Genomic DNA, 27,125 nt, shown 5'->3' on the forward strand with positions numbered 1-27,125 from the left:
GAATGCCTTTCACAAGAATATTTTCCCCTCGAGGCACTGAAATGTGTGATTAGTCCTTGATGGGAACTGCCATACTCCCAAGTCCATCTGTCCTTTTCCCCTTTTCTTCTCCTTCCCATCCGCCATCCCTCTAGCCTCTCCCACCTTTATTAAGTCCTTCGTGTGATCCTCAAAACCGCCTCCCCAGCTACTTCTCAAGCATGGCTCTGATAATATCTACCTCCTGATTTACCCTCAAGTGTTCTTTATGGCCTAGAAGAAAAAGGCCAAATCTTACTCATCTTTTTGTACTCAGGAGCTGGCATAAGCCTGGAGTATAGTAGGCAGCAGATGAACATTTGCTGAATGAACTGAACTGCATTACAGAAGTCAACGCGTACAAGGCATCAGTAGTGCGTAGGAAGCAAGGTACACAATAGATGTTTGTTTCTCATCACTTTCCTTCCCACGTGGCCTCAGCCTACCTCTCCTACTTCCTGCCGCACCACTGCGACTTGAAGCGTCATCGACTCTTGCAACTGCGTGTACACAGCGTACATTTCTGTGCTTATGGGTCTTTTACTATGCTGCTATTTCCTTCTTCAGTGCAGTTTCTTCATTAAATGCATCATCCTTGCCCAAATCTAGAGAAACTGATACATATTCCTGGTGATGTTGGTCCAAATCTCCTCTGTAATGAGCCATGGCTTTTATATTAAAATAGTTTGATCTTGTGGGGCATTTCTGGCACCTTTTATATGCAATCACTTTTTCTATCATAACTGGAAAAGCTCCTGAAAGTGAATTAAAACATACTTCCATTTACTGATGCAAGCACTCCTTTCTAATACTCAGAATCATTAGTAAATGAGCAAATGATTAAACTTTTGGATTTAAGTAGTTTTAATATATGTGTATCTGATTGTTTGGCATTTTATTTCATTACATCACCCGGTACAGTACAGGAAGTCTAGAAGACACTTTAGAAATTTTTTTATAATCAGAAGAAGGGTGGATGATTTGTTTATCTCAGGAAGACTCAGCCCTAGGCTACTGATATATGTGCAATTCTCCCAGCCACTTCCACACAATTTTAAAAACATGAATGCCGGGAATGGTACTATTGACAGTAATAGCAGGACAAGGAGTCTCTGGAGGAGTCTCTGAAGGAGTCTCTGGGGGAATAAACAAAGATACTTGTGCAATGTTGGAGATTTCTGACTTCAGATTGACCTTGTCAACAGCCTGTATAGCAATGAAGAGATCTGTGCCATTTGTAAAAGGGATGTTTTCTGGTTTGAACACAAAGACTTCCTCTGAGTTAGCCTCCTTTGGGATGAGATCAGTCGTGTTGACTTGAAGTGAATCGTTGAACTTATCTCTGAGATCAAGAATATCTGTGCTTATTCCAATGATGTATTTGTCAGCTAAAAAAAAAAGATGTGACTTGTCATCTTCAAGTCTTAAAGAAACCTAAGAAATCTGTTAGAAACAGTATCACCGTCCCATAAAATTCTAATGAATAAATATAATTGATGGTCCATTATTTACAAGAATTAGTATCTTTTTTTTCTTCTTGTTTTTGTATCCTGACAGAGTGATAAATGTAACACTGGATTAGGCTTGACTTACATAAAGCCTTAGTCTGCATTTCTGGGCATAGCACCTAGTTGAGAGAGGAGGTTGTTGAAATACTGCTTATTATTTTATTATTTGTAGAGTTTCTGGTACTGGTGCTTCTCAAACTTGAATTTATGTACACAGCATCCAGCTTTGGTAGGTCTGAAGTGAGGCCCAAGGTTCTACATCTCTAACAAGCATTCATGGGATGCCCACCCTGCTGTCCACAGACATTACTCTAAGAGGCAGAATCTGGAGGAACCTGAGGATTCTTCCAAAGGACAGCTCTGCACCATAGATATCTGTGCTTTATTCCCATCCTATCTAGGAGTCATCACAAAAATTGGGGTTTATCAAAGCACAGTTTGGCACTTTTTCAGGAAAAAAACTGAGGATTGCCTATTCTTGGTTGAAACATCTCATATCTAAAGTAGGCCAGTTTTTCAGATTCTAAACTTCTCATATTTAAAAATCTCTAGCTTTCATCTCAGAGAATGTTCAAGATCCCTCCTGCCTTCTGCCCTCCACATGCATCATAACGTGCCTGCCTGCCTCACACCCTCTGCCCCTCTGCTTGGCTGCTCAACTCTCTTACAGGGTCCACACCCCGCTCAGCTTACCTCTTCCATGGTCATAATCATCCCCAGGAGCTGTCCAAGTCAGATTAATGAGATTGTCCCCTTGGATTTTCGCCTTTAGGTCAGTGATTTTACAAGGTGGAAAGAGGTCAGGAATGGGAGCCTGTGGGACCTCGGAGGCCACAAATGAACCTCCCGAGGCTGTTCTGCTGAAATACACTTGGTTGCCTTGAAGATCGTCCTCATTAATTTCAGGTCTCGGTGGATTCCATTTTACTTCCCCTGCATTAAAAAATTTCTCAATGCACAGCAAACAACTCTGTGAAATGGCTGTCCTTCCCTTTGTTTTGTAACGGATTACCTTCTTCCTAGTCTTCCCATCCCCCTCTTTCCTCCCAAACACAAAATTTACTTTAGCTATTTGTTGTAAAGCTTCCAAATCAGGTTGCATCCGAGGGAAAAAAGCAAAGAGAGAATCACCGTTCTTTCTCTCACAGATATTTATTTCCTGAATATTTAGTGGAATGGCTTCTGCAATCGATTTTCATGTTCTGGAATTGTTCTTTTCTTATCTTTTGGCCTCTCCTGACCTTAATCTTCCACAAGGTCAGTTTAAATACTGCCTCTGTTTTAAACCTTTTCAGACCACCTCAAACCACCTAGGTAATACTGTGGGTTTCATTGTCTTTCTTATTTATTTGTTAATCAATTATATGGGCCTTCAAGAATTACCTTGATAATTTATTTGGTGTGTTTTTCTCTCTTTCTTTGTGTTTGTGTTTTATCTTTCTTATTAGATGGCAGTTTCTTACAAAATATTTTATATTAGGGGTTCTAAGTTGTATACTTTTGAAAAACTTGATTTTCTCAATGAGTGCATGAAAACCTAGTTCTTGTAGTAATTCCAATTTGCTTCATTTTCTTGTTGAAAGGTTGTATAAAAATCATTCTGGAATTCAAAAAAATACCCCCTCTTGCTCATCAGTGGGGTTCTCAGGCTCTTTTCAATAAAAAATATTCCATAATACTTAACATGACATTACTCAGGCTTTACTTTCTCATAAACTCTACTTCTATAGCCCTTAAAAATTTTTGTCTGTAAAGACAGATTGACAATCATACCCATTAATCTGATCTTGGGCAAAGATGAAGTGAATCCTTTAGCAGGTTTAAATTTAGTTCAATTCACCAGTAGAGACTGTCTCTCTTGGTATCAAGGCTCAACAGGGGGTGAAGGGAAGAACATGGCATCCCAGTGCCAATCCAGTTGCTATTGCTGTTAGTAATGTGGACCAATAACCTCTCTAGCCTCTATTTCCCCATCTGTAAAATGGGATAATTAAGAGAAAGAGATCTACTAATACAACACTGAACATAATGCTAGATGTAGCCACTATACCAGTCTCCTGCGACTTCTTTCCCTAACTCAAAAAGGAGGGCAGGTGAGAATAAAATAAGCTGAGATGTTTAAAAGAGCTTTGGAAGCAATGATGTCTTTTAAAGCATTTTTCTTCCTATGACCACCTTTGCATGAGGATGCATCACGTTTCAGAATCCTCCCTTTACTGAGCACAGCCCAAGTAAAGAGACAACTGGAGGTTTCTTGGAGGAGCTGTTCTTACTACACAACAGTGCTGGGGCAGGAGCTGTCCAGAGTAGAATGGAGACCGATGGAAAACACATCCCGAAACTTATCAGGACTCAATCTGAGTCCTGATTCCAGCTCTAGTCCAGGCAAAGTGTTTCTAACCAAGATGAGCATGGCACTATTTCTTGGAGTACAATTTTCCCACATGCTCACATGTGGGCGCAGCGTGCTGGCTGTGTCAGTTCACTTGCTGTTCTCCCTGGTCTGAGCAGGGAAGAGGAGGAAAAGGGGACAGTAGGGTTATGGTGATATTGATGTGGATAACAAGCCCCAAATTGCTATTTTTTGATTCTGTGGAAATGCCTTTATCAGTAGAAAAAGCTTCATTACAAAATACTTTAAAATTATTACAAGTAATAACATTTATTGAACACATTATTTACCAGCAACAGCTTACTCGATGTATTTTCTTTTTCGTTCCTCGTGTCTATCCCATGAGGCAGTTACCATTATTACCTATTTTATAATTGAGGCAAGTGAAGCACAAGAGATCACCTAGAACACTTTATTTGGTAGGGGCTGGGATTTGAACCAAGGCAGTCAAAATCTACATTCAACCTAGCAGTTTTCAACTAGGGGCTGTTTTGCCACCTAGAAGACAGTGGATCATGACTGGAGACATTTTTGATTGTCTTGACTGTGGGAGCTGCTTCAGATTTCTAGTGAATAGAAACCAGAAATGCTGCTAAATATGCTACAATCCACAGGACGGCCCTTCACAGCAAGGAATTATGTGGCCCAAAATGTCAACAGTGCCAAGGTTGAAAACCCCTGATTTAATTCTACATGATTTTCTCCATAAGTTTAATGGTTTCCTTTTGATTCCAAGCCTTTTACTCAAGCAAGGTGTGTTATCATAGATTACTTACCATTCTCAATCCAGCCAGGTATGTACATGACTCCACTCTGCTGAGGTGTCACCCTCTGAGATGCCGTATTCACTCCTCCCAGAGCCCACACTTTTACACTGTATCTACCATTTGTATCGTAAGTTGTAAAATACCTTGAATAGATACCATCATTCTTAGTAGCATCAGCACCTTGACAGGGAAATGAAGGAGTCAGTGAATATCCTAAAGGTAACTGGGCATTTGTATATTTCCAACTCATACGGGGGTTCAAATTTTTCACAGCAAACGTAATCTGGTATTATCTCCAAGAGAGTTTAGGATTTGACTATGTTAAGGACGAGGTATAATTCTTTTACCAGTGAGTTTGTGTGTGTGTGTGTGTGTGTGTGTGTGTGTGTGCAATTTCATATGTGTACATCCTGTCTTCCTGAGTTGTTGTCTTTTGTTTTGAAATTAGAGGTCAAGTCATGTGTCTCTGTTACATCCAACATAGTACAAGGTAACTACCCAGTAAGTATCTGTTGAACTGAATTGAATCACTGTATGTTACTGGTGAGAAAAAGCATTACATGATCATTTTTTAAAATGTATCAGTTTTCCCCAAGGTAGAATTAATTAGGAAATTTATTTACAGAATTTGTTCTATTAAGGTTACTTGCTTCACAGTAAATAGTCAAGTTCCTTCTAAAAGTAAATGTAGATTTTTCTTTCTCTCTCCCTGTTAGACATCTTACATACAAAAATAATAGGCAGAATTTTTACCTTGGGTGCAAGATCATATAGAAACCACATAGATATGAGTCACATATAACCATACTTGAATCCATCTCTGCTGCTTTCTAAATGTGAAAACCTGTTTCTTCATCTGTAATGTGGGGTTAATAATATATCAAAAGTGTGTGGTGAAGATAAAAAAAAAGATCTATTTATCTATGTCTCTATCCATCTATCTAATTTTCACACAAATTCCTAACACAAAATAGCTACTCATTCTTCTCCTCCCCTTTTGAGGGGTGTGGAATACCCACTGACAACTCCTCGGAGTCTCTGAGCCTGTTGAGTTTGAGCTACTGATGTGTCTGGTCTTTATAGAAGTGAAGGTTGGCCTGTTTCTGTTTTCCAATGTTTTGAAATATAGGAATTGTGGGGCAGCAGAGAGCTCCCCCAGCCAGAACCCCGGTGCTGGACTCCCTGCTTCTAACTGTCCTCATCACATCATGCCCTCCTGCTGTTCCCTGGTTGCCTTCTGGAAAAGAAAGGTATCTTCCTCAGTTCCTTGGGTAGTTGGTTACCTGCTCCATTGTCCAATAATTCCAATGTAACTGTTTTCCCATTCACTGATTCTATCAGGGCTGTGACCTTGGCCCTGAGAACTGGCAAGTCTCCTTGGCGAATCTTTGCATAAACTACCATTGGGTGAGGGAATTTGCCTGTGTCTTTGTTCATTTTAGAGGTCACTGTAACTGGAGGCAAGGTAGCACTTGATGCACGGGAGGTGACAGTCAAAGTCAGGGTTTGTGAGCTTGCTTGCAGGCTGTACTTCCAAGTGCCAACCTGTCCAAAACAAATGGAGACGTTTCCAGTTAACAACCTTAGGTAATACAGACCTGACTTCAGGGCCACCTACAGGAAGAGCCCATCCGATACAGGTACATGGCAAGCTTATCTAAGATACTTGATCCTCTCTCAGCCAAGGGAAACTCTGGTGAATTTGGACTAACTTAGTTCTTATTGTCAAGAAAATCCTAGTTGGGGTAAATGAGGTCTGAAAGCTGTGTCATTATCACAGCCCTGGCTTCTCAAGGGCAGGATTCAATTGACAGGTTCCTGAGACAGAGGAAATAGTTTTCATGGTGCCAAAGCGTCAAGGATCATTACGCATCTTGCCTGCTGTGTAATCAGAAGGTTCTCCTTTCACTACCTGGAGAAAATGTCACCAATGTTCTTCTTGACTTTTTCGTGATTTACCATCACACTGAGTGATTTCCATTGGATGGTGATTTTTCCTTGTTCTCTCTTTTATTCAGTACTGGCTCTTTTTTAGCAACCACCCTCATTTAAAAAGCTACAGAATATTTATTTATAATTATTACAGCTTATTCTGCAAAAGTTTTACTTTATCTTGTCAAATTGTGTGAAGGCAAAAAGCCGGGTCCATACCTTGGCAATGCCTGGGATTTGGAGGTAGGCCATTTTGGTTTGCTTGTCCACTACAAAGCCATCTTGTTTCTTTCCACTGGGATCCCAGAGAAGGATTTGAGGGGGAGCAGTTGTCCAGGTGATGAGAAACAAAGTGTCTTTTCCCACAGTGCTGTCCACAATCACTGTGCCGTTCATCCACTGACTGTTCTGGAGGGTTAATCCCTTACTCTCAAGCTGTTAAGAAAAACAACTCTTTACTTTCTAGAGAATATAGCTCCCATCACAGTCTCTTCCATTCTGCCTTCAGCTCTCAGTTGCCCCCATTAAAAAGGGTTCAGTGATGCCTGAGCTCTTGGTTTGATATTTAGGATCTATTATGATCCAATTCTAAATTACTATTCCAGCCTTAGCGTCCACAATGTTGATTCCTACATTGCTGATTCAAACCAGACCACTTCCCCAAATGATTCTCATGAACTCCTGTCTCTATGACTGTCACATTCTCTGCTTTTCCTGGAAGTCTGTACGTTCATCTCCATTTGTCTAAGCCTTACCTATCTTTCAAAATTCAGTTCAAAAGTCACTTTCTCCATGAAGCTCTCACTGATGTCCATCTCACCTACAGCTGAGAATAGTGTCTCCCTCCTTTCATCTCCATCAATCCTTTGTTTCTATCACTCCTTTGATGTCCTCACACTGCATCTTGCCTTATACCTACTGCTATACACAGCTCATCTTGTTACCAGATTATAAACTCTTATGGGGATTGAGTAGGACTTATTTTCGCCCACATATGAATTGTCTGAATTGCAATGAATGAATTGCTAGGTCAAGTATTACTGAAGTCCTTATGAAGATAAATGAAATAAGTCAGTGGCTGAGGCCGATTTGTTGTTTGGAGCAGAATGAAGGAGTGGTGGAGCAGAGGTAGAGGCAGAGAAAGTGTGATTTTGAGGATCATTTCCTAGATAATTATTAATGGTCCTTAAATTGAGATCCTTTAGAAGATAGGGTGGCCTGATCATGGAGCCAGCCCTTCTAGTTTTGTAGGTAGATTGTGATCTAGGGTGTGGAGAAAGTGAGGGGTCCTGAGAGCTGATTCTTATCAGGGGGGTAAATGAGTCCTGCCCATGTGTCTCTCTCTCTTTTGGATTTCTTAAATGCAAAAGTAATGGGCAGAAACTGCTTGACTGTGAACTTGCCATTTCACCAGTTTACTTGCTTTTCTAATACATGTTCCTCCCACTTCCAAACTGGGCTCTTGAGTTGATATTCCAAATCTGAGTTAGGATAACCCAAATGAGTATAATTGCTGTCTTCCTTGCCTGAACAAATGCTACATCGATAGACCAGAAAGCCTGTTGTTTTGAATTCTGTCATTATTTGGCTTTGACGTTACATTATTCCTTTACTTTTATTCACAATTAAAGTTACAACTCACACAGGTGTGGTGCTGATTGGTCACTCGCTCTAGCTTAAAATTCATGTGAATAATGTTTACTACTGTTAGAGAAGAGTCATTAAAATTACATTTGTCCTTTTTAAAAAATTGTCCCAAGACTTCTGAAATAAATTTGGTTTTCTTGAGATTTTAGAACGAGAAGGGCCCATGGAAGTTTCCTGGTTCATGTCTGACTGAGAAGCTGAGGTGCAGGGTAAAGTTCTTCGCCCACGGTCACGGCGTCAATGACAGACCCAGGAACAAGATGCAAGTTTCTGGGTTGACAACATGGACTCCTTCCAGTACAAATCACTTTCCATCCATTATATGAAAATCTTGGCCAATACCAGGGACTTGAGGTAATGGAAAATAGTTCAAGAAATCCCTGAACACTTGTCCCAGAAAATTCAAACTGACACGATCCCCTCTGAAGAAAATTCTGAGCCAATTATATTGCTGCGGGCGCTCCTTAACAGATGTTTAAAAAGACCCAGTCTTGGACCCATTCTGTTTTAACGTTTCTGATTTCTAAGAAGTTATCACTTAGTATTGTTCCCAGACAAATAAACACTAACTGCCTTCTTTAAGTGAGTAGCGTTGCATAGTAGGAATGTTTAGTATCAGGCTGAAACTTGTATTTTATTTTTAATTCGCTGCTAGAAGAATGTAGAACTTAAAACTTTTAAACATTAAACTCTCTGTCTTGGCTATGATTATTTGTAAACAAGAAAAACTAAAGAGGAAAGACTCTGACCTGGATGGAGCGCTGGGAGACAGCTTTGTTTCCTGACGAGAGGGCGCCAAATGCATCAATGAGGCCGTTGTTCTGAGCCTGATCTGAAGCATATGTCTGTAAACCACCTAAAATGCAGCGACATTATCAGAGGCTATATTCCAGAAAGCAAGTATTTGCAACATTTTAGCTATTGTAAACATAGCAGAATACACAAACATGAATGTCCTATTGTGTTATTAAAGTATTAACAGATCAACGGCAAATAAGAGTCCAGATTAGCTCAGAAGCTGATACTAAATTTTTAATCCCACTAAATAGTAGCTTTAGCATCATCTTAGTTATTGGACCACTTCAGCTCTCTGGAAGGCAGCCATGAACCTCTGACAGACCGAAACTGGTAACTGAAACCTCATGCAGTAAGGGTCCTGTACTTCCACATGAGAGACTCCATCAAGCCTGACTCTGAGCCTACTGATTTATTCTTATTTTAGACAAAATCTTAGCGAGTTTGACTTTCAAGTTTTCTCCCAAATCAGAAAAGATGTTATAACAGCAGGAAATAACAGCTGACTAGGGACAGTTATAGGAAAGTATCATCTGTAGTAAACATGAGATTATATACCAGGCCATGCAGTCTCGGGCTGTTTAGAGCAGGTGTAACTAAGATAGTTGACGTGAAAGCACTTTTAAATTGTTAATGTCATCCAAAGTCTAAGGAGAGTGTTTTGGTCATCCCGTTGGGGCCTCACCCAGATCTCTTTGTCTGGGCTGGTGCATCTCTCCCCAGCTGCTGTAGGCGTTAGTGACTAATGGCATGGAGCTGCCTTCTTTTCCAGAGAACTGCCTTACCAAATGGGGCCACCCTAGCTAGAGAAATTACATGGCCCCTCACCTCTGTCCTGCCCTGACAGTCCATAGCCATTGACTGATGGACGCCATGGTACAAAAGGTTAGCCCTTTTTCAAGATTGGACCAAGCATGTGATCCAACCGAATGAAGAGCCCGCTGTGGGATGAGGCTTCAGCTAGCCTCTAAGTTCACATCTGTGCTTAGCTCCTTCCCTTGCCCCATCCTGCTCCCCACTGTCCCTTTCTCCTCAGAGCTCTCCCTCTATGAATCATGTGCACCCAAACCCCTGTCTCAAGCTCTGCTTCTTGGAAACCAGCCTAAACCAGGAAGTGTTAGGGGCAAACAGTCCTGTCATTTCAGCTGGCTCAGAAGGCAACACAGCATAATAATTGACACCCATCATGCTGGCCCTAAGTGAAAAAAAGTTTTTTCATAAAAACCTACTCTGCTGAAGCAGCCAGATTCATATAGGACCCATTTTAACCACCTGTCTGTATGTAGAAAATAGAAGCACAGTAGTTTTACAAAGAAACTGCATTGTACTCTGCATCTTCGGAGTGCCCTTCTGTTTGATTCAGCAGGCCCTTTGCCCTTCCCTGCTACTTCTTGTTCAAGTCCCAATTCAGATATCATCTTCCTAGACACCTCCTTCCCCTGATAAAGTCTGGGCTCCCTTCTTGGTGCCTCATTGTACCCTCTGTCGCAAATAGAGCACTCGTATCATGGTATTATATAGTTAGTGGCTTGTCCTCTGTCTCTCCTGGGTCTCCCGGGAGCTGCCAACTGAAGGTGAGTGGTTGCTGGCTAACCTCCTAGATTCTTTCCAGTCCTTATAAAGTGTCTGGGAAGAGTCTTATGTTCTCTCTGGTGCTGGTGCCATCTTCTCCAGATGGCTTTAATCCTAGAACCAAGGCTTTAAAATAAATGTGTGCAGTCAGTTCTAAAGGTCATTTAGGGACAAGGGCAGCTAGCTGGTCAATAAGTTTGCTCTCCCATCTGTCCCTGACCCATCCTTCCCCTACTGCCCAGTGCACCGGATCTCACAGTCCAGTGGAAGAGAAAACACAGTGGACTCAGCAGAGCACCCTTCACCTGTCATTTTAGACAGCTCCTCTAGTTCCTTCGCTGCAGAGGGTCCTAGGGCGACTGTGTGGATGATGGCTCCACTTCGTTTCACATCATTAAGGCATGTGCTTATAGTGTTGTCCTCCCCATCGGTCAGTAACACGATTTCAGATCCGTCTGTTGGGTATTTCTTCTTAATCACCTAAGGACATAATTTAAGCATAAGTTATCAGACTCAGGGTGGCCAGTGTGTTTGGAAAAACTTCATTTAAAGGCAATGATCACTAGAAATGAAACTGAATTAGCAATTAAAAAAACCTCCCTACAAATAAAAATCCAGGACCAGATGGCTTCACTGGGGAATTCTACCAAACACACAAAAAAGAACTCATACCAGTCCTTCTCAAACTCTTCCAGAAGACTGAAAAGGAGGGAATACTCCCCAACTCATTCTATGAAGCCACCATCACCCTGATACCAAAACCAGGCAAAGACACTACCAAAAAGGAAAATTATAGGCCAATATCACTGATGAACATATATGCAAAAATCCTCACCAAAATACTAGCAAATAGAATCCAACAACACATAAAAAAGATTATACATCATGGTCAAGAGGGCTTCATCCCAGGGACACAAGGGGGGTTCAACATATGCAAATCAATCAATGCAATACATCACATCAACAAGAGAAAGGACAGAAACCAGATGATCATCTCAAAAGATGCAGAAAAAGCACTTGATGAAATTCAACAACCATTTATGATAAAAACTCTCACCAAAGTGGGTATAGAGGGAACACATCTCAACATTATAAAAGCTATATATGACAAATCTACAGCCAGTATAGTACTCAACAGTGAAAAACTCAAAAGCTTCCCAATAAAATCTGGGACAAGACAAGGATGCCCACTATCACCACTCCCATTCAACATAGTCTTGGAAGTCCTAGCCACAGCAATCAGGCAAGAGAGAGAAATAAAAGGGATCCAAACTGGAAAAGAAGAGGTCAAAGTGTCACTATATGCCAACGACATGTTACTATATATAGAAAACCCTAAAAGGTCCACACAAAAACTACTAGAAATAATCAAAGAGTTCAGCAAGGTAGCAGGTTACAAGATTAACATTCAAAAATCAGTTGCATTTCTTTACACTAATGATGAATCAACAGAAAAAGAAAGTAAAGAAACAATCCCCTTTAAAATAGCACCCAAAGTAATAAAATACCTAGGAGTAAATCTAACCAATGAGGTGAAAGAATTATACACAGAAAACTATAAAACACTGATTAAGGAAATTAAAGAAGACTTTAAAAAAATGGAATGATATCCCATGCTCTTGGATTGGAAGAATCATATTGTTAAAATGGTCACACTGCCCAAGGCAATCTACAGATTTGATGCAATCCCTATCAAATTACCCACGACATATTTCACAGAACTAGAACAAATCATAATAAAATTTATAGGGAACAACGAAAGAGCTAGAATTTCCAAAGCATTACTGAAGAGAAAGAAAGAGGCTGGAGAAATAACTCTCCCAGACTTCAGACAATACTATAGAGCTACAGTCATCAAGACAGCATGGTATTGGTACAAAAACAGACATATAGACCAATGGAACAGAACAGAGAGCCCAGAAATGAACCCACAAACTTTTGGTCAACTAATCTTCGACAAAGGAGGCAAGAATATACAATGGAATAAAGACAGTCTCTTCAGCAAATGGTGTTGGGAAAACAGGACAGCAGCATGTAAAGCAATGAAGCTAGAACACTCCCTTACACCATACACACACACACAAAAAAAACTCAAAATGGATCAAAGACTTAAACATAAGACAAGATACAATAAACTTCCTAGAAGAAAATATAGGCAAAACATTATCTGACATACATCTCAAAAATGTTCTCCTAGAACAGTCTACTCAAGCAATAGAAATAAAAGCAAGAATAAACAAATGGGACCTAATGAAACTTACAAGCTTCTGCACAGCAAAGGAAACCATAAGTAAAACAAAATGACAACCTACGGAATGGGAGAACATTTTTGCTGATGAAACCGACAAAGGCTTGATCTACAGAATATATAAGCAGCTCATACGATTTAATAAGAAAAAAAAAACCCAATCCAAAAAAGGGCAAAAGAACTAAACAAGCAATTCTCCAAGGAAGAAATACAAATGATCAATATGCACATGAAAAAATGCTCAATACCACTAATTATCAGAGAAATGCAAATCAAAACTGTGATGAGGTATCACCTCACACCAGTCAGAATGGCCATCATTCAAAAGTGCAGAAATGACAAATGCTGGAGAGGCTGTGGAGAAAGGGGAACCCTCCTACACTGTTGGTGGGAATGCAGTTTGGTGCAGCAACTGTGGAAAACAGTATGGAGATTCCTCAAACGACTAGGAATAGACTTACTGTATGACCCAGGAATCCCACTCCTGGGCATATATCCAGAAGGAACCCTACTTCAAAATGACACCTGCACCCCAATGTTCATAGCAGCACCATTTACAATAGCCAAGACATGGAAACAGCCTAAATGACCATCAACAGATGACTGGATAAAGAAGAAGTGGTATATTTATACAATGGAATACTATTCAGCCATATAAATGACAACATAATGCCATTTGCATCAACATGGATACTCCTGGAGAATGTCATTCTAAGTGAAGTAAGCCAGAAAGAGAAAGAAAAATACCATATGAGATTGCTCATATGCGGAATCTAAAAAATAAATAAATAAATAAATAAATAGAAAACAGAAACAGACTCATAGACATAGAATACAAATTTGTGGTTGCCAAGGGGGCCGGGGGTGGAAAGGGACAGATGGGGATTTCAAACTGTAGACTATATAAACAAGTTAACACTGTATAGCACAGGGAAATATATACAAGATCTTATGGTAGCTCACAGAGAAAATAATGTGACAATGAATATATATATGCTCATGTATAACTGAAAAATTGTGCTCTACACTGGAATTTGACACAACATTGGAAAATGACTATAACTCAATAAAAAAAATATTTAAAAAAAAAGGCAATGAGAAGAGAAATTCCGGGGGGGAATGAACAGAAGTGTCTGGGAATGGTCAGATCTCTGTCTCTCTCTCTTGAAATGGTACAATTTTAAATCTGCAACATTCATCAAGCTTGACAGTGGTCCTTTCTCTCTGTTATCCTGCTGCAGAGAAGGCTCTATAAGGTCAGATGCAGGGCAGTTCCAGGGACGCCCAGCACTGGAGAAGCAGAAGAGAAGGTTCTTCTAGTTTCCTTCCTGTGATCTCTCCTTGTCCAGCTTTCAGAGGTTCCCAGATGCCTTCAGAAACCACCCTCATGTAATGAGGGTAATACTGGGGGATATTAGACTCAGGGCAGATTTTAGCCTGTGTGATGTTCACCAGTCTGACCATACCAGCTGTTTATTGGTTCTGATTGGCCAGTACTCAGGTCACATGAATTATTAAAATTTGTAATATCCCCTCTGCTTAAAGCAAAGCATTTTGCTCATCTAAATCCCCAGTTCCTAGTTGTCCTACGACGTCTCTGTCTTAACTATTCCTGATTGACACAGATTACAATTTTTTACATGGTATAGTGAGACTACTGCTTCTCCCAATGTTGGGTAAGATTGTGTTAGAGGAAAAATTAGATGAAAGACTAGTGCTATCCATTTAAGAAGAGGAAGGCAAGAACTCACGCTCCCCTAAAGAGGGTGGAAAGAGGGACCCAGAAGTAGGGGAAACAGGCAATCAAACTTAAGTAACCCCCCTCTCTGGACTAGACTCTCAGAAAGAGCAGGCCCTCATCAGTAGGTTGGAAGGAAAGCTGGGCACAGAGGTGCCTCTGGCCCACTCCGAGGCAAGAGAGCAGAGCTGGGACTGCTGCCGTGGGAAGAAGCCTAGAGCCCAGGAGCCTGTCCAGGGTGGCTGTGGCCTCAGTCTGACCAAGCTGCAGGGCCTGGGAGGCCAGAGAACGGGCTCAGTTTGGATTCCCTTGTCCCCTTCCCCACCACTGCTACGTGCTGTGGAAAACAGGCAGAAGTTCCCACATACCCCAGAGGGGAAGTAGAAGGCAGCTGACTTGAGAGTCGGTGGGCAAGAGGACAGTTCATCTTGCCATGGAGGCCGAGGGCTGGACGTAGGGCGTGGGGATGCTCACAACTCTGCTCCAACAATGAGACCAGAGTGGGGCTGAGACAGCTGGGGAGACCAGTGGTCCATGATCAAGCTAAGAAAACAAGCAAAGTGGCCCCAGCTCAGCAGACCCACTGCCAGACTGACCAGGGTCCTGCACCAGGGGCCAGGGGACTTGAGACAGCACAGGATCCATGGCCCTTTATCTCATCACCCTGAAGTCACACACAAGCTCTTCCTGCTCCCACACCCAGACTCTACAAGGCAGGAGGACCATGTAAACCCCAGCTGTCTCTCTCACCCATTTGAGTGGGAAACGTAGAACCAGAAGTTCTTTCTTCACCACCAGGCCACCTGGCATTAGTCACTTCCCCTCAGGCTTTGCATGGCAGAAGTTTAGTATGCCCCGTCAGTGATTTCATTGTCAGTTTCCCTCCCTTATTTGCTTCTTTAATCAAAGCTTGGGTGAGTGACAGAGGCAAGAGAACGTAGACGTACACAGGCGTCTGGAGAGGGGTTTTGCAGCTGACTGTGTATGCCATAGAAACCACTTACAGGGAACTGACTTTCAAAGCATAATAAAAGGGCCAGAGGGACAGGCTGCATGTGAGGGAACGGCTGAGTCCGCTGTCAACATGAAACAATGTGAGCTGGAAACTAAATGTTCCTGCTTCTGCTTGGGAATCAGGAACAGCCCCCAATGACATGTTGTGCTCCACAGCAGGCAGGAGGGCAGACCGGGCCAAGACCTTAGACCAGCTAGCTTCTTTCGGCCTCTTATTCTTTATTTTATGGCCCTAAATAGCCTCTAAATAAATATAGAATATTCTCTTCGATATTTGGAGCAATTAAGCATCAATTGTGATCGAATAACTCAATTCAATTTTATTGACTGAGAACCTCCTGTATAAAAGATATCGTACCAGCAGCCTGGGAGGTCAAAAGATAAGTCCTATCTCTGAAGAAGTTTTGTTTGAGCAAAGAATATGATAAAAAATAAGACAGAAGAACCAAAAATCATAAGAGACATTAAAAAAAGAAAAAAAGTTCATAGGATTCAGAAAGAGAAATTCTACACAGTTAAAAAGACAAGGAAGGATGTCAAGAAGTAGGTAGTGTCTGCGATGGTTATCTCAAGGAGTGTGATTTGTACAAAGGAAAGAAGAGAAGTTAAGTGGGGAGCTGGGCTGGCAAAGGACAGGTGATCCAATTTGCTTAAACACTAAATACTTGGAAGAGAGTGCCAGGTACTTAAGCCTGAAAAGGTTAGGCAGAGGCTATATTGTAGAAATAACTTAAATATTAGACAGAGAAAATTTTACTTGATTTTTTTGAAAATGGGGGGACATTGACATCTAAGCAGAGGGGTGATGTGACTGGCTGGTCAGGTGGGGTCTTTGGATACACCTGCAATACAATTATAATTACAGTTCCTAAGGCCTCCTATTTCAATAAGCAAACCATTTGCTTGCCCAAAAGGAAGTCCTATATACTCAGAATTTTGGGGCGTTAGGCTGCCTCAAAACTTTACCATAACTCAGAGCTCCTTTTTTTCCTCACAGAAGATATCCTCTTAACATCCCTGTGTGCCCTTCTTCACAGCGCTCATTACAGTTCATGTTTATACAATCACTTGTGTGATGATGTAGTTAATGATTCTCCCCCACATAAGAGTATGGGCTCCACAGCAGCAGGTGTGGTGTCTTAATGCACAACACAGTGCCCCGCATGTAGCAGGCACACCATGCGTGTTTCAAATGCATGCAGAAAAGCATGAATGCATAGGTGCAGAAAAACACAAAAGCGTGAATGAACTTGTTAACAAAAGCTTCAGGGGCCGGTGTCGTTGCATCATTGGAACCATCGCTCTGCCCTTGGTTGCCTAATTCAAATAGACACTAGACTGTATGAAAACACTGGAAAGCGGACATAGGAGACATAGATTATAAACACTGGCAAACTATGGTAGGGGAACGTGTCTCACAGTAAATGCTGATCGAAGCCCGGAGCAGATGGACGTTCCTCCTGAGGCCACCATGGGTAAGCTTCTGGTCAGCATGTCTCTTTCAGTGCCACTGTTTATCTGTATGAGTTGACTTTTCACATAGGCAGCTCTGTCAAATGTCACCATCCCAACCCAGGACCCTTGTTCAACTGTCTGCAGAAGGAAAAGTTTGCCTGCTTGATTGAGTCGGTTAAGGCGGTCATCTGCCTGAATGGAGGAGCAGAAGAAAAGCAGTCAGGCTGGGTTTAGATGGGCAGACTCACAACAGAACAGGCTAGAGGGAATCTGGAAGTGACGGCCACAACGTAGAGTAAATGACAACAAGCTGACTCAAGATATATCCTTCTACAGAGGAAAACCCCTCCTTTATATTTTGTAGAACCTTCGGACAGGATTTTAGGGCTTTTGTATAAATAGCCCTAAAAGATAAGCTAGATTTGACTTCAGTTCAGTCATTAGTTCAACGCCCTGTAATAGCTCCATAGACCTACATGTTGTCAGGGAAACATACAAAAATGTTAATGCCATGTAATTCATCAGATCTGCTCACAGATTGAAAGATAATGTAATTTGGCAAATGAGACACCTGATGCTGAGTTTCTGCTGCATAAAACCAAGGTGGGTATTTCTGGAAGTGTTGTTGTTCTAACTGTTCTGACCCTTGGGGTCATGTTTATTTTCAGCCAGTTCCAAGTTGTGGTCCAGATCGTACTGTGTACAAATATGAGACCCGCATCCAGAGGACCAGGACTCGCGGAACGTACCACCATGCTTCCAGACTTATCGAGGACTAAACACACGACTCTTTGTCCGATCTGCAGCAGTGAGAAGGTGGGCTTGGGTGGCTCTGCTGTCATAGGAGCGGTTTTCTTAAAGTCCTCAGAACCTTGGATCACTTCCCACGTGCTTCGGAGATTGCATTTTTGGTTTTGCTGGTTTGGGGCTTCTTTGTTGTGGTTTTTTTTGGTACAGAATTCAACCACCTGAAATTGTCAATAAAATGGTAGAAAGAACAATGAACTACTTGTTAAAATCCTTTAATAATTTACATTTAATTTTAATTAATAAAACACATCTAAATTGACATTTAAAATATTTTAATTCCCTGTCCTCCTCCCCAGTCTGCTCTGTTAACCCATAACCTTGGCTCAATCTCAACACAGTCATTTCAGAGCACTGCTAGGGAAAATCAGTCATAATTCAGAGTTTCTATCTCAAACGTGTCTTCGACCTCATTGGACCCCTCGTGCTCCTCAGCAATCTATTTACCTGCTCTTGGCTTCCTTCCTGGTTCTCAAATTTGCTGTTTCAAGTAATCACCATGATCTGCAAGCCACTTGCTTCTCAAAATTTCTCTCCTGGTACCGTCTTCTCTCTCCATCCTTTCACTTGCTGCTCATTTCCTTACTTCCCACTCACCAACACCCTGCATTCCAACTTTCAACAGCCAACATCCCAGCTCTCTCCAGAATCCACGGGGAGGTCCCACAGGCTCCTCAAACTTCACGTGCTCATTGCTGAACTCACCACCTTTTCTCCAGCTCTGCTCCTCCCCATCATCAGGTGTTTCCTAACTTGATGTCGCCACTGTCAATTCAGTCAGGAATAAGTAGGAAACTGAGTTTTCCTACCTTCTTCCCTCTACGAAATAACCGAGACCAATACATTTCACTCTCTCCAGCTCAGCATCTTTTCTCCTTCTCCAAAGGAACCTCCACCATTCAAGCCCTCGTGGTCCTTCCCTCAGACTGCTGCAGTCTGCTGTCTGACTTTTCCATCTCACTCCTTCTTACTCCTGTACTTCTAATCGTTCTGTGGCTCACTGTTGCTCACACACTGCAGTCTGGACTACCCCGCACAGCAAACAGCAATCTCCACGGCTGGGACTTACCCTTCGCTCTCCATCCTCGCCCTGGCTATGAGCTCCAAGTCTCTAATTTCCCCCCACTGAAGCCTGTAAGTGCTCAGACTTGCCAGACAGTTTTATTATCTCTGTGTCTTTGCTCAGGATTCCCACTTGGTCAAGGAGCTCCTCCTCCTCTGTCTTCTGCGTTGTGAACTTTACCTTCATGTTTTCAAAATGTTTTCTCATTTCATATCCTTCCGCAGAAGAATTCCCACTCAACCCTCCGGGCTTGCAGGACCCCCCCAGAAACTTCAATGAGGCCCCTTTAACCCTGCAGTGCGCTTCTTGGGATGTGGATCCGTCTGTGACACATTAAATGTGTCTCATTAAATATTCCTTCCTCAAAATTTAGCCCTATGCCTGACACATAAATAAAGCTGAATATAAGTTTGTTGTTTTTTAGTAATCTTAACCGATCTGCATGTCAGTTTTTTAATCTAAAAAATGGCAATAGTTGTGCAAGAATTATATGTGAAAATATGCAATAGTGACAATACTAATACAGCCAATGATAGTGTCTACCCCTTTCTGAAGTTTTCTATCCCTGGCATTTGGGGGAACAAAGAAGGTATAGCCTAGCTCCTCCTCTCGGTGACTTTACAGTATTACCATTCAATTAAAAAGATTAAATATCTGGGATTCTAGGAATTTAAAGAGTAATCAGTAGCTGTAAAACACCTGTTTCTCTCTTTATTTGCATTTTTTCAGATTGTTTTGGTAGTGTTTCCATATTATCATTATGGCTACTTATAGCAAGGGAACCTGAAAAACTTCCATGTAAACCCCAAGCAGAGTTTCCCAAACTTGACTGTGCATCAAATTTAACTATGATTAATGTAAAACTATCCAGGCCCCCGTCTGGGAAGCTTCTGAGTAAGTCTGGAAATAACTGTGAAGCCGGACTGAAGGGCAGCCCTGGCGAACCATGCGCATTGCATTTTTAAAGCTTACGCTGCATTGTTACAAACAGACTCTTGCAAGTTATTTCGTTCTCTATTCCAAAAGGGAAACATAATTTTATGTAAGAGACTGGAAGATAAGAGGCACTCCTCACTGAAGTCAGTTAACTGATGCACTTATCTTAGTTTGTGCAAATTTGCTGATGTGTATGCTTGGCATTGGTAAAGAAAGATAATTTGTCAAGTCTATTTTATGGCCAGTCTGTCATTAAAATAATCATTGAGTACTGCAAATGGTCCCTGACTTATAATGGTTCAACTTATGATTTTTTGAATTTATGATGGTGCAAAAGCAATACACATTCAATAGAAACCACACCTGGAATTTTGAATTTTGATCTTTTCCTGGGCCAACGATATGTGGTAGGATACTGCCTGGTGATGCTGGGCAGTGAGCCACAGATCCTAGTCAGACACATGACCATGCAGGTACCAACCTATACACTCACAGCCATTCTATACCCATACAACCATTCTGTATTTTACTTCAGAACAGTAGTCAATAAATTACATGAGATATGCAACATTTTATTATACTACAGATTTTTACGTTAAATGATTCTGCCCAACTGTAGACTAATGTAGGTGTTCTGAACACACTCAAGGCTGGCTAGGCTAAGCTATGATGTTAGGTAGGTTAGGTATATTAACTGCATTTTCAACTTACAGTGTTTTCAACTTACTATGTTTCATAAGTGGAGGAAGATCTGTATTTTAAAGCTATTAAAACTAGGTACAAACTTCCTAAGGGCACCAATACTCTTAAAAAGATAGAAGATGTTACTTAACAACCGAAAGCAAATATGCAGGCTGAAGACAGATCTCCGAAAGTTAAATAAAAGGCTACTGATCATGTCCATATTAACCAATAAAGGGAAGCGCCTGACCCCCGGGTAAATTTCTTACTTAACTGATTTTTGTGCTTGTCTGTCTTTAAGGACATTTAAAGTAATTCTGAGCCCTTAAACTAAAAGCTAGTGGGAGGGAGATGATGCAGAAGCAAAAATGGACCTAAGAATGGGACCTGGGGAAGATACGACTTTATCTCCGATTTTGTATTTCCACCTTGTCCCACAGAGACTCAGCTGCTCACTGATAATTTCCTAACGTTAGACCCTGTCTTGTAGAATCTGGGATTAAAAACCTCTTTAAATTCATATGTCAAGAAAAAAAGGAAAATAAGAGCAAACAGGGTACTTACAGAACCAATACTTTGTGAAAACATTATGGAAGCCTTCTCCGTCTGGTCCCTACCAGGTATGAACTCACAGCCCTTTTCGTACAGTCCTGTTACTCTGTCACGTTTGCATGGTTTGGCGACACAGCTGCCTCCCTGACACAACGGTCGTGCGGTTTGACCAGTAATACCTGCCGAGCATCTGAAAATATATTAAGGTTAGATGTCTAGGTGACACGATAGTTTTGAAGGGTTGAACTCTGTGGTCACGTTCTACAGATGGCCTTGTCTATAATCTCCTTTCATAATTCAAGAAACCAATATATCCTCCTAAATAGAAAACTTACTAAATTCTCATTAATTTCCATTTGCCAGAAAGTATCTGAGCGCTTTCCAAAACGATATCAGAGTGTTTCTGTGTAGCAGAAAAGCTGAGGCTGGCTTACGGTTGCTGTTAAGAATTAAGAAGAATCAAAGTCCTAAAGCACTTTCTAATTTAGTCCCCTCTTTCCTGGAAAATCAGGAGCCCTCTGGTTTCCCTCAGAAGTCTTGCTGACATTGCTGTTTGTTGTTTTGATCTAATTAGTTTATGTCATATAATTTTTGCACACTTCTTATATGTTGATAGGTATTTTAGATTTTTCTTTATATGCTTAAGAGTTCTGTTGCTATTATAAATGGAATGCTTTTTACCCACATCTTATTTTTTTAATATATGAATAATATACGAACACTATAGAAAATTTGGGAAATAGCAAAAAAGTATAAAGAAGAAAAGAAAAAAATCATGTCCCACCATCAGTCAGAGATAAACTACTATTAACATACTGAAACGTTTCCTTCTCTGTATATCAGCATAATATTCTGCATACAGCTTTGCTTCCTGCTTTAAAGAAAACTTAGTATTTTAGTACATTTAAATTTTTAATGTATTGTTATGATTCATAATATTCTTTCAAAATAATATTCTTTCAAAACGGTCTTAATAATTTCATGTTTTGGTACTATAATATGACTTTAGCCTAATTTACTTAATTTGGTCCCCCCTTCCCATTTGTCAGTACTAAAAATAACATTTCCATGAATAAATAAAATTTCACATAAAATTTTGACTCTGTAGCCAAAAGCTGCCTACATGACTGATTCCCGGAGTGAATTAGCAGACCCCCAAATCTGAGCGTCTTCTAGCTTGTTGATGGAGCTCGTTCTGTCGCTTCCTTTAAGATAGATTGTCAAATGAGAAATGAAACTGGATCAAGAAATAGGAGTTTGAACGTAACCCAGAACTGGGAAGGGGGAGAGCAGTGATGCTCCCGCGGGAGAAGTGGGAAGCCAAGGCTGAGCTCCGAGCCCAGGGCAGCCTCCCTTGGAAACTGCCGAGTAAAGACAGTCACAAACGGAAGCTGAGCGCGGCTCCTTAAACGGCCATCAGGGGAGCAGAACTGGAGGCAAAAGTGAAGAGGGGCGTCGTGCCAGCTTCTAGTCTCTACAAAGAGGTTGTGGTTTTTAGTTCAGGCACAAATGTTCAAGGTTATCAAAGTCCTTTCGAGGACCTATTGGAATAATCACTGATCTTCCTTCTTTACTTGGTACGCCGTGTTATTACTTACCCAGTGTCACCGCACTTTCAGATTCCTGGAAGGCATCCTTCTTGGCCTCAGTGTGTTCGTTAATCCCTTAACTCTGCCAGGTGTAATTTACTATGCTTTTATTTAAAATCATTTTAGAAAGCTGTATCTACAGGATTCTTTCTCATGCCACCTGTCAGGTTTTAGTACCTGAATTATGCTAGCTCTTTAAAATAAATTGGGAATTTCCCTACCTTTTATGTTTGTACTAAAGTGGTATATATTCACTGAAACTTTTGGTTGCAGGAGCTTACCCATAAAATCATGGCAGCCAAGGTACTTTCTATGTGTTCAATTTGCTTTCTACTGACACCACTCAGGGTTTTATTCAAATTGGGAGGAGTTTTCTGTCTTGTTTCAATATTCCGGCTGTCTTTCAGCTAAGTTCCCGCCTCTCCCGGGCCCATTCATACTGACATAGTCCACAGAGACGGCGTTCTACCTTCCAGGCACTAAAGCTCTGCTCACGTCACTGATTATGATACAGGAGGATGGAGACGCTGAACATAGCACCTGTGGATTTCTTCTAGCCGTACACACACTAACTGCAGAGTAGAGAATTCAACTAATGGAAGCACTTGTAAAGTGAACAAAAGTGGCAGTTTTTGGGGAATTTGAAAAAGAAGGTACTAAGAGAATGAGAGCTAGAAAATGAGACACAAGATTGATATTTTAAAGTAGTCAAGACAAAATTGGTTGCAATTTAAAATAGTTTGGGAAGAGTTAATCAAAATATACACACATGACTGGTTTGATTCTCCTATTGGATAAGTAGAACTTCTGGTCAGTGTTGTACTCGTTAAATACTCCCCAGCGCAGATGAGCCCATTCGTGGACAAATGTCCTTCCTGTGAAAAAATATTTTAAACACCTGATTAGCAATAAAAATGGCAAAATTAGCCTCTTAAAAGGAGAAAAAAGTTCTTCTGAACGTTATTATGCTTTGCTATGTTTTTAAATTAAGAGTGTGATTTCCTTAGAAAGAACAATCTAATATGACAATTGCACGTTTCTGCAAAGTACAACTACTTATTTTGGGTTAGGAAGTGTTAATTAGGCTCCTAGGGAGTGCCGGGCAGCTATTCATACAAAGAAAACACAACTGCCCTGTCCTCACCTAGCTCCTGGTCTAGCAGATGACACACAGCATTTTAGATAATTAAAATCCTTGGCAGTGCAAGTGTAATGACGGAGGTCGGTGAAGGCTGCTGTGAGAGCCAGAGGCATGCACAGGGCAGCTGGGGAGGCACCCTCAGTAGGTCCTTCTTCCTAGTGGCTCATATATGGACAAACCTCAAGGCCTGCCTACTCCACATCTGCCTTTTTGCTTTGACCTCATCTTTCCAGTCTCATTGCCACTTAATCCGGAATTGCTGCAAGTCACCCATTGGCCTCCATGTCTCCAGTCTTCAATGGCTCCCCTGTGGTGCTCAGTATGCATACAAAGTCCCTGATGACTCAGGCCCTCCTCCTCTCTGCAGCCGTATTTCCTGCTGTTCTCCACCCACCTCTAAAACTCTATAGTGACAGTGAATTCCTGAGCTCCTTTTACTTTCTAGAGCCACACCATGCTCTTGCTCGTCTCTGCTCATTTTTACGTAACTTTCCTCTGCTTGGGATACTGTCTGCGTATCTTGACTGGGTGACTCCTACTCTTCTTTCAAAATTAAGCTTATACCCACCTAGACGTCTTCTCAGACATCCCCAGGCTGGTCCAGGTACCCCTCCTTTTCACTCTTACTATATGCCATGATGGCATTTATCATGTTCTACTGTCATTGCTCTTTATGTGCCCGTCTCTCTCTGCAGACACTTGTCTTCACAAGGACGAGTATCGTGACTAATTCATTGTCATGCCTTGGCACGTACTGTCTAGAACTTAATAGGTGCTCAGTGAGTATTTGCTAAATTTGGATGAATCTTTGTGACTAATGTACAGCTCAGTTTTTCTGGGCTGTAAATCCCTAGGTAGGCTGAATTTGGAGAGTTGAGAAAGGAGGTGCATCTTAAGTAAGCCCTATATCCTCACATTAAGGCTTTAGACCGTTCCAGGTGCTAGGGAACAGCTGATGGCCTTTTGAAGATAAGGAAAGATGGTGAGGGTCAGGCGTGGAGTCATCACACAGGAAGGAGAGAGTATAAAGGAATGATGTTATATACGGTGACCTTGATGGCCAGAGTGGGCTCAGGGGTGGGATGGCATAGTTAGGTAAAGCAATTCAACACAGGTTTTTTGAGCCATACGTTGGAAATTTTCTGTTCCTCTTATAAAGGTGTTGTTAAAATAGCAACAAAGAGTCTTTCTGATAAGGTCTGTAAGTTCTCTAGGGTATTTGGGGTGGGATAGGCGCCTGTGCTCTTTTGTTTGCTTGTTTGTTTTCTCTGCCTTGCCTATTTAAATCAAGAAAATCAATCTGGTTCTAATCTTTTCAAGCGAGTAAAGAAACCTAGTACTAATATTATTAGTTAATCTAATTAGTTAATGCTAATCACACTTGATTATACTTGGATAGTACATATTATATATACTCCATTGCTTGCTTCTTTTAATATTTCCTCCAAAGATTGCTCTATTTGTTTCATATGGGAATGATAAATGATATTTTTGTGAAGGAAATTTTGACTTTTTCTTTAGTCATCTTTCTGAGAGCTGAACAACAAAGGATATTCTGTCTGGTACTCAAAGTGTGGTCCATGGTTGGGCAGTATCAGCATCACCTGGGAGCCTGTTAAAAAATTCTGAGTCCCAACCCACACCTACTGAACCAGAATCTTCATTTTAAAAATCTGTTTATAATTTGAAAGCACATGAACGTCCGAAAACATTGTGCATCTCTGCCATCTGGTGGATACTATCTGAATTGCAGGCAGGGAGGGTCGATCTGTTCAGGGGTCTCCCCACAGAGCCATAGAAACCTAACACTACATACTAGACTATTTTACACTTATTATCTGACACTAATTCTCAAAATTAAAAAAATTACACATATATGCAAAATATGAAGAAAATAAATTTCTAACTGAGAAATGCACTATTCTGAATCTATTTTACGTGGAAAAAAGCGCTGTAGTAGTTTATTTGGTTTATATGTGCTTACTCAGAAAGATAATGCTATTGTTGACTTACTTGGAACATAAAATTTATTCAACTATGAGAAATATAGCAGAATAGCTCATCTCTACCCATACCTTGTGGTCCATACTGAGGCAACTTTTTTCCTGCTACAAAGTCAGGAGTGAAATAAATTCTTTCACCCTTTTCTCCACAGTTTCCCCACTGCTCAGTATAGGGTCCATCGTTACCTGGAGAATTAGGTTCAGCAACCAGAATATCAGCCTGAAATTTAAGAAAACATTTCTTTCATTACAAAATTTCAGCAAATGAAGTGACCTCATTCACACTACAGCATTTTGAATCAATTTTATTAGACTCTAGAATATTTAGATGAAAATATTCTGCTAACCTTTTTTTTTTTAAGGGGGCAGGTGATTACGTTTATTTTTTTAATGGAGGTACTGGGGGTTGAACCCAGGACCTTGTGCTTGCTAAGCACACACTTTACCACTGATCTGTACCCTCCCCCTAGATTTAAAAAAAAAAAAATTCTGAATCACTAAAGAAAACTGAATTTGAAAAAAGAACTTGATATTCTCACGTTTTTGTAGGTCTCAAGTTTGGGTTTCACATATTCAGGTTTTGTCTTCCAGTTTTCAGGAATCAAAATGGCAACACTTTTGAAATAGAACCTTTTTTCTGTAGCTTCAAACAGATATGGAGACGCCTGGGTCACCATATCCTGGAAAAAAAGAAAACATAGCAAGCACACTTACGACAGAACATAGATGAAAGTACAAACTTGCATTTGTATCTGAACATTTCCAAAAACTAGTTACTTATTAAAATGGGAAGAAGAGATTATTTTGTTAATAATAATGGCTAACCTTTTCTAAGGTTTTACCATACGCTCTGTGTCACAGTGTAATGGTTGACAACGAAGACTCCAGCAGCAGACACCAATCCTGGCTCTACCACTTATGGTGGAGCACCAGGAAATTTCCTTGAGCCTTCCTGAGCCTCGGTTTCCCCACATATAAAATGGAAACTACTACAGTGACCAGGCTGTAAAGTTGTTGTGACGATCATGTGAAGTCAAGAAAGCACTTGGAACCATGTTTACTCGCACAAGTGCTTATCAAGGATGAGCTGCTAGTTTCATTTCATTTGCTCCTTTGAGAATCAATAAACCTTTAAAGGAGAAATTGAGAGTTCGTTTCACATGAAGTAGTGGTAGGGGAGAAACTCAAAATGAGTATGACTTTAACACCTGCTGACTCCTGTGATAATTGGGGGGCCATCTAAATATTAGGATAGTATTTGTTTCCA

At 41.0% G+C, this 27,125-nt stretch overlaps 1 protein-coding gene across 1 annotated transcript in view; it reads right to left on the bottom strand.

Moving 5' to 3' along the window:
- Window positions 1-864: 864 nt before the first annotated feature.
- Window positions 865-27,125, bottom strand: part of CLCA1 (chloride channel accessory 1) — a 30,091-nt gene continuing 3,830 nt past the window's right edge. The window contains exons 2-14 of the mRNA XM_010963309.3: window positions 26,398-26,538; window positions 25,931-26,078; window positions 23,484-23,589; window positions 21,138-21,315; window positions 17,836-18,054; window positions 17,051-17,278; window positions 10,937-11,111; window positions 9,014-9,120; window positions 6,837-7,052; window positions 5,969-6,230; window positions 4,695-4,865; window positions 2,220-2,459; window positions 865-1,406 (exon numbers count right to left, since the gene is read on the bottom strand). Of these exons, the coding sequence (XP_010961611.1) occupies window positions 1,030-1,406; window positions 2,220-2,459; window positions 4,695-4,865; window positions 5,969-6,230; window positions 6,837-7,052; window positions 9,014-9,120; window positions 10,937-11,111; window positions 17,051-17,278; window positions 17,836-18,054; window positions 21,138-21,315; window positions 23,484-23,589; window positions 25,931-26,078; window positions 26,398-26,538 (2,568 nt within the window). The 3' untranslated portion in view covers window positions 865-1,029. The remainder of the gene's footprint in view (window positions 1,407-2,219; window positions 2,460-4,694; window positions 4,866-5,968; window positions 6,231-6,836; window positions 7,053-9,013; window positions 9,121-10,936; window positions 11,112-17,050; window positions 17,279-17,835; window positions 18,055-21,137; window positions 21,316-23,483; window positions 23,590-25,930; window positions 26,079-26,397; window positions 26,539-27,125) is intronic.

Source organism: Camelus bactrianus, chromosome 13, assembly GCF_048773025.1.
Source record: "Camelus bactrianus isolate YW-2024 breed Bactrian camel chromosome 13, ASM4877302v1, whole genome shotgun sequence".
Classification (NCBI taxonomy): domain Eukaryota; kingdom Metazoa; phylum Chordata; class Mammalia; order Artiodactyla; family Camelidae; genus Camelus; species Camelus bactrianus.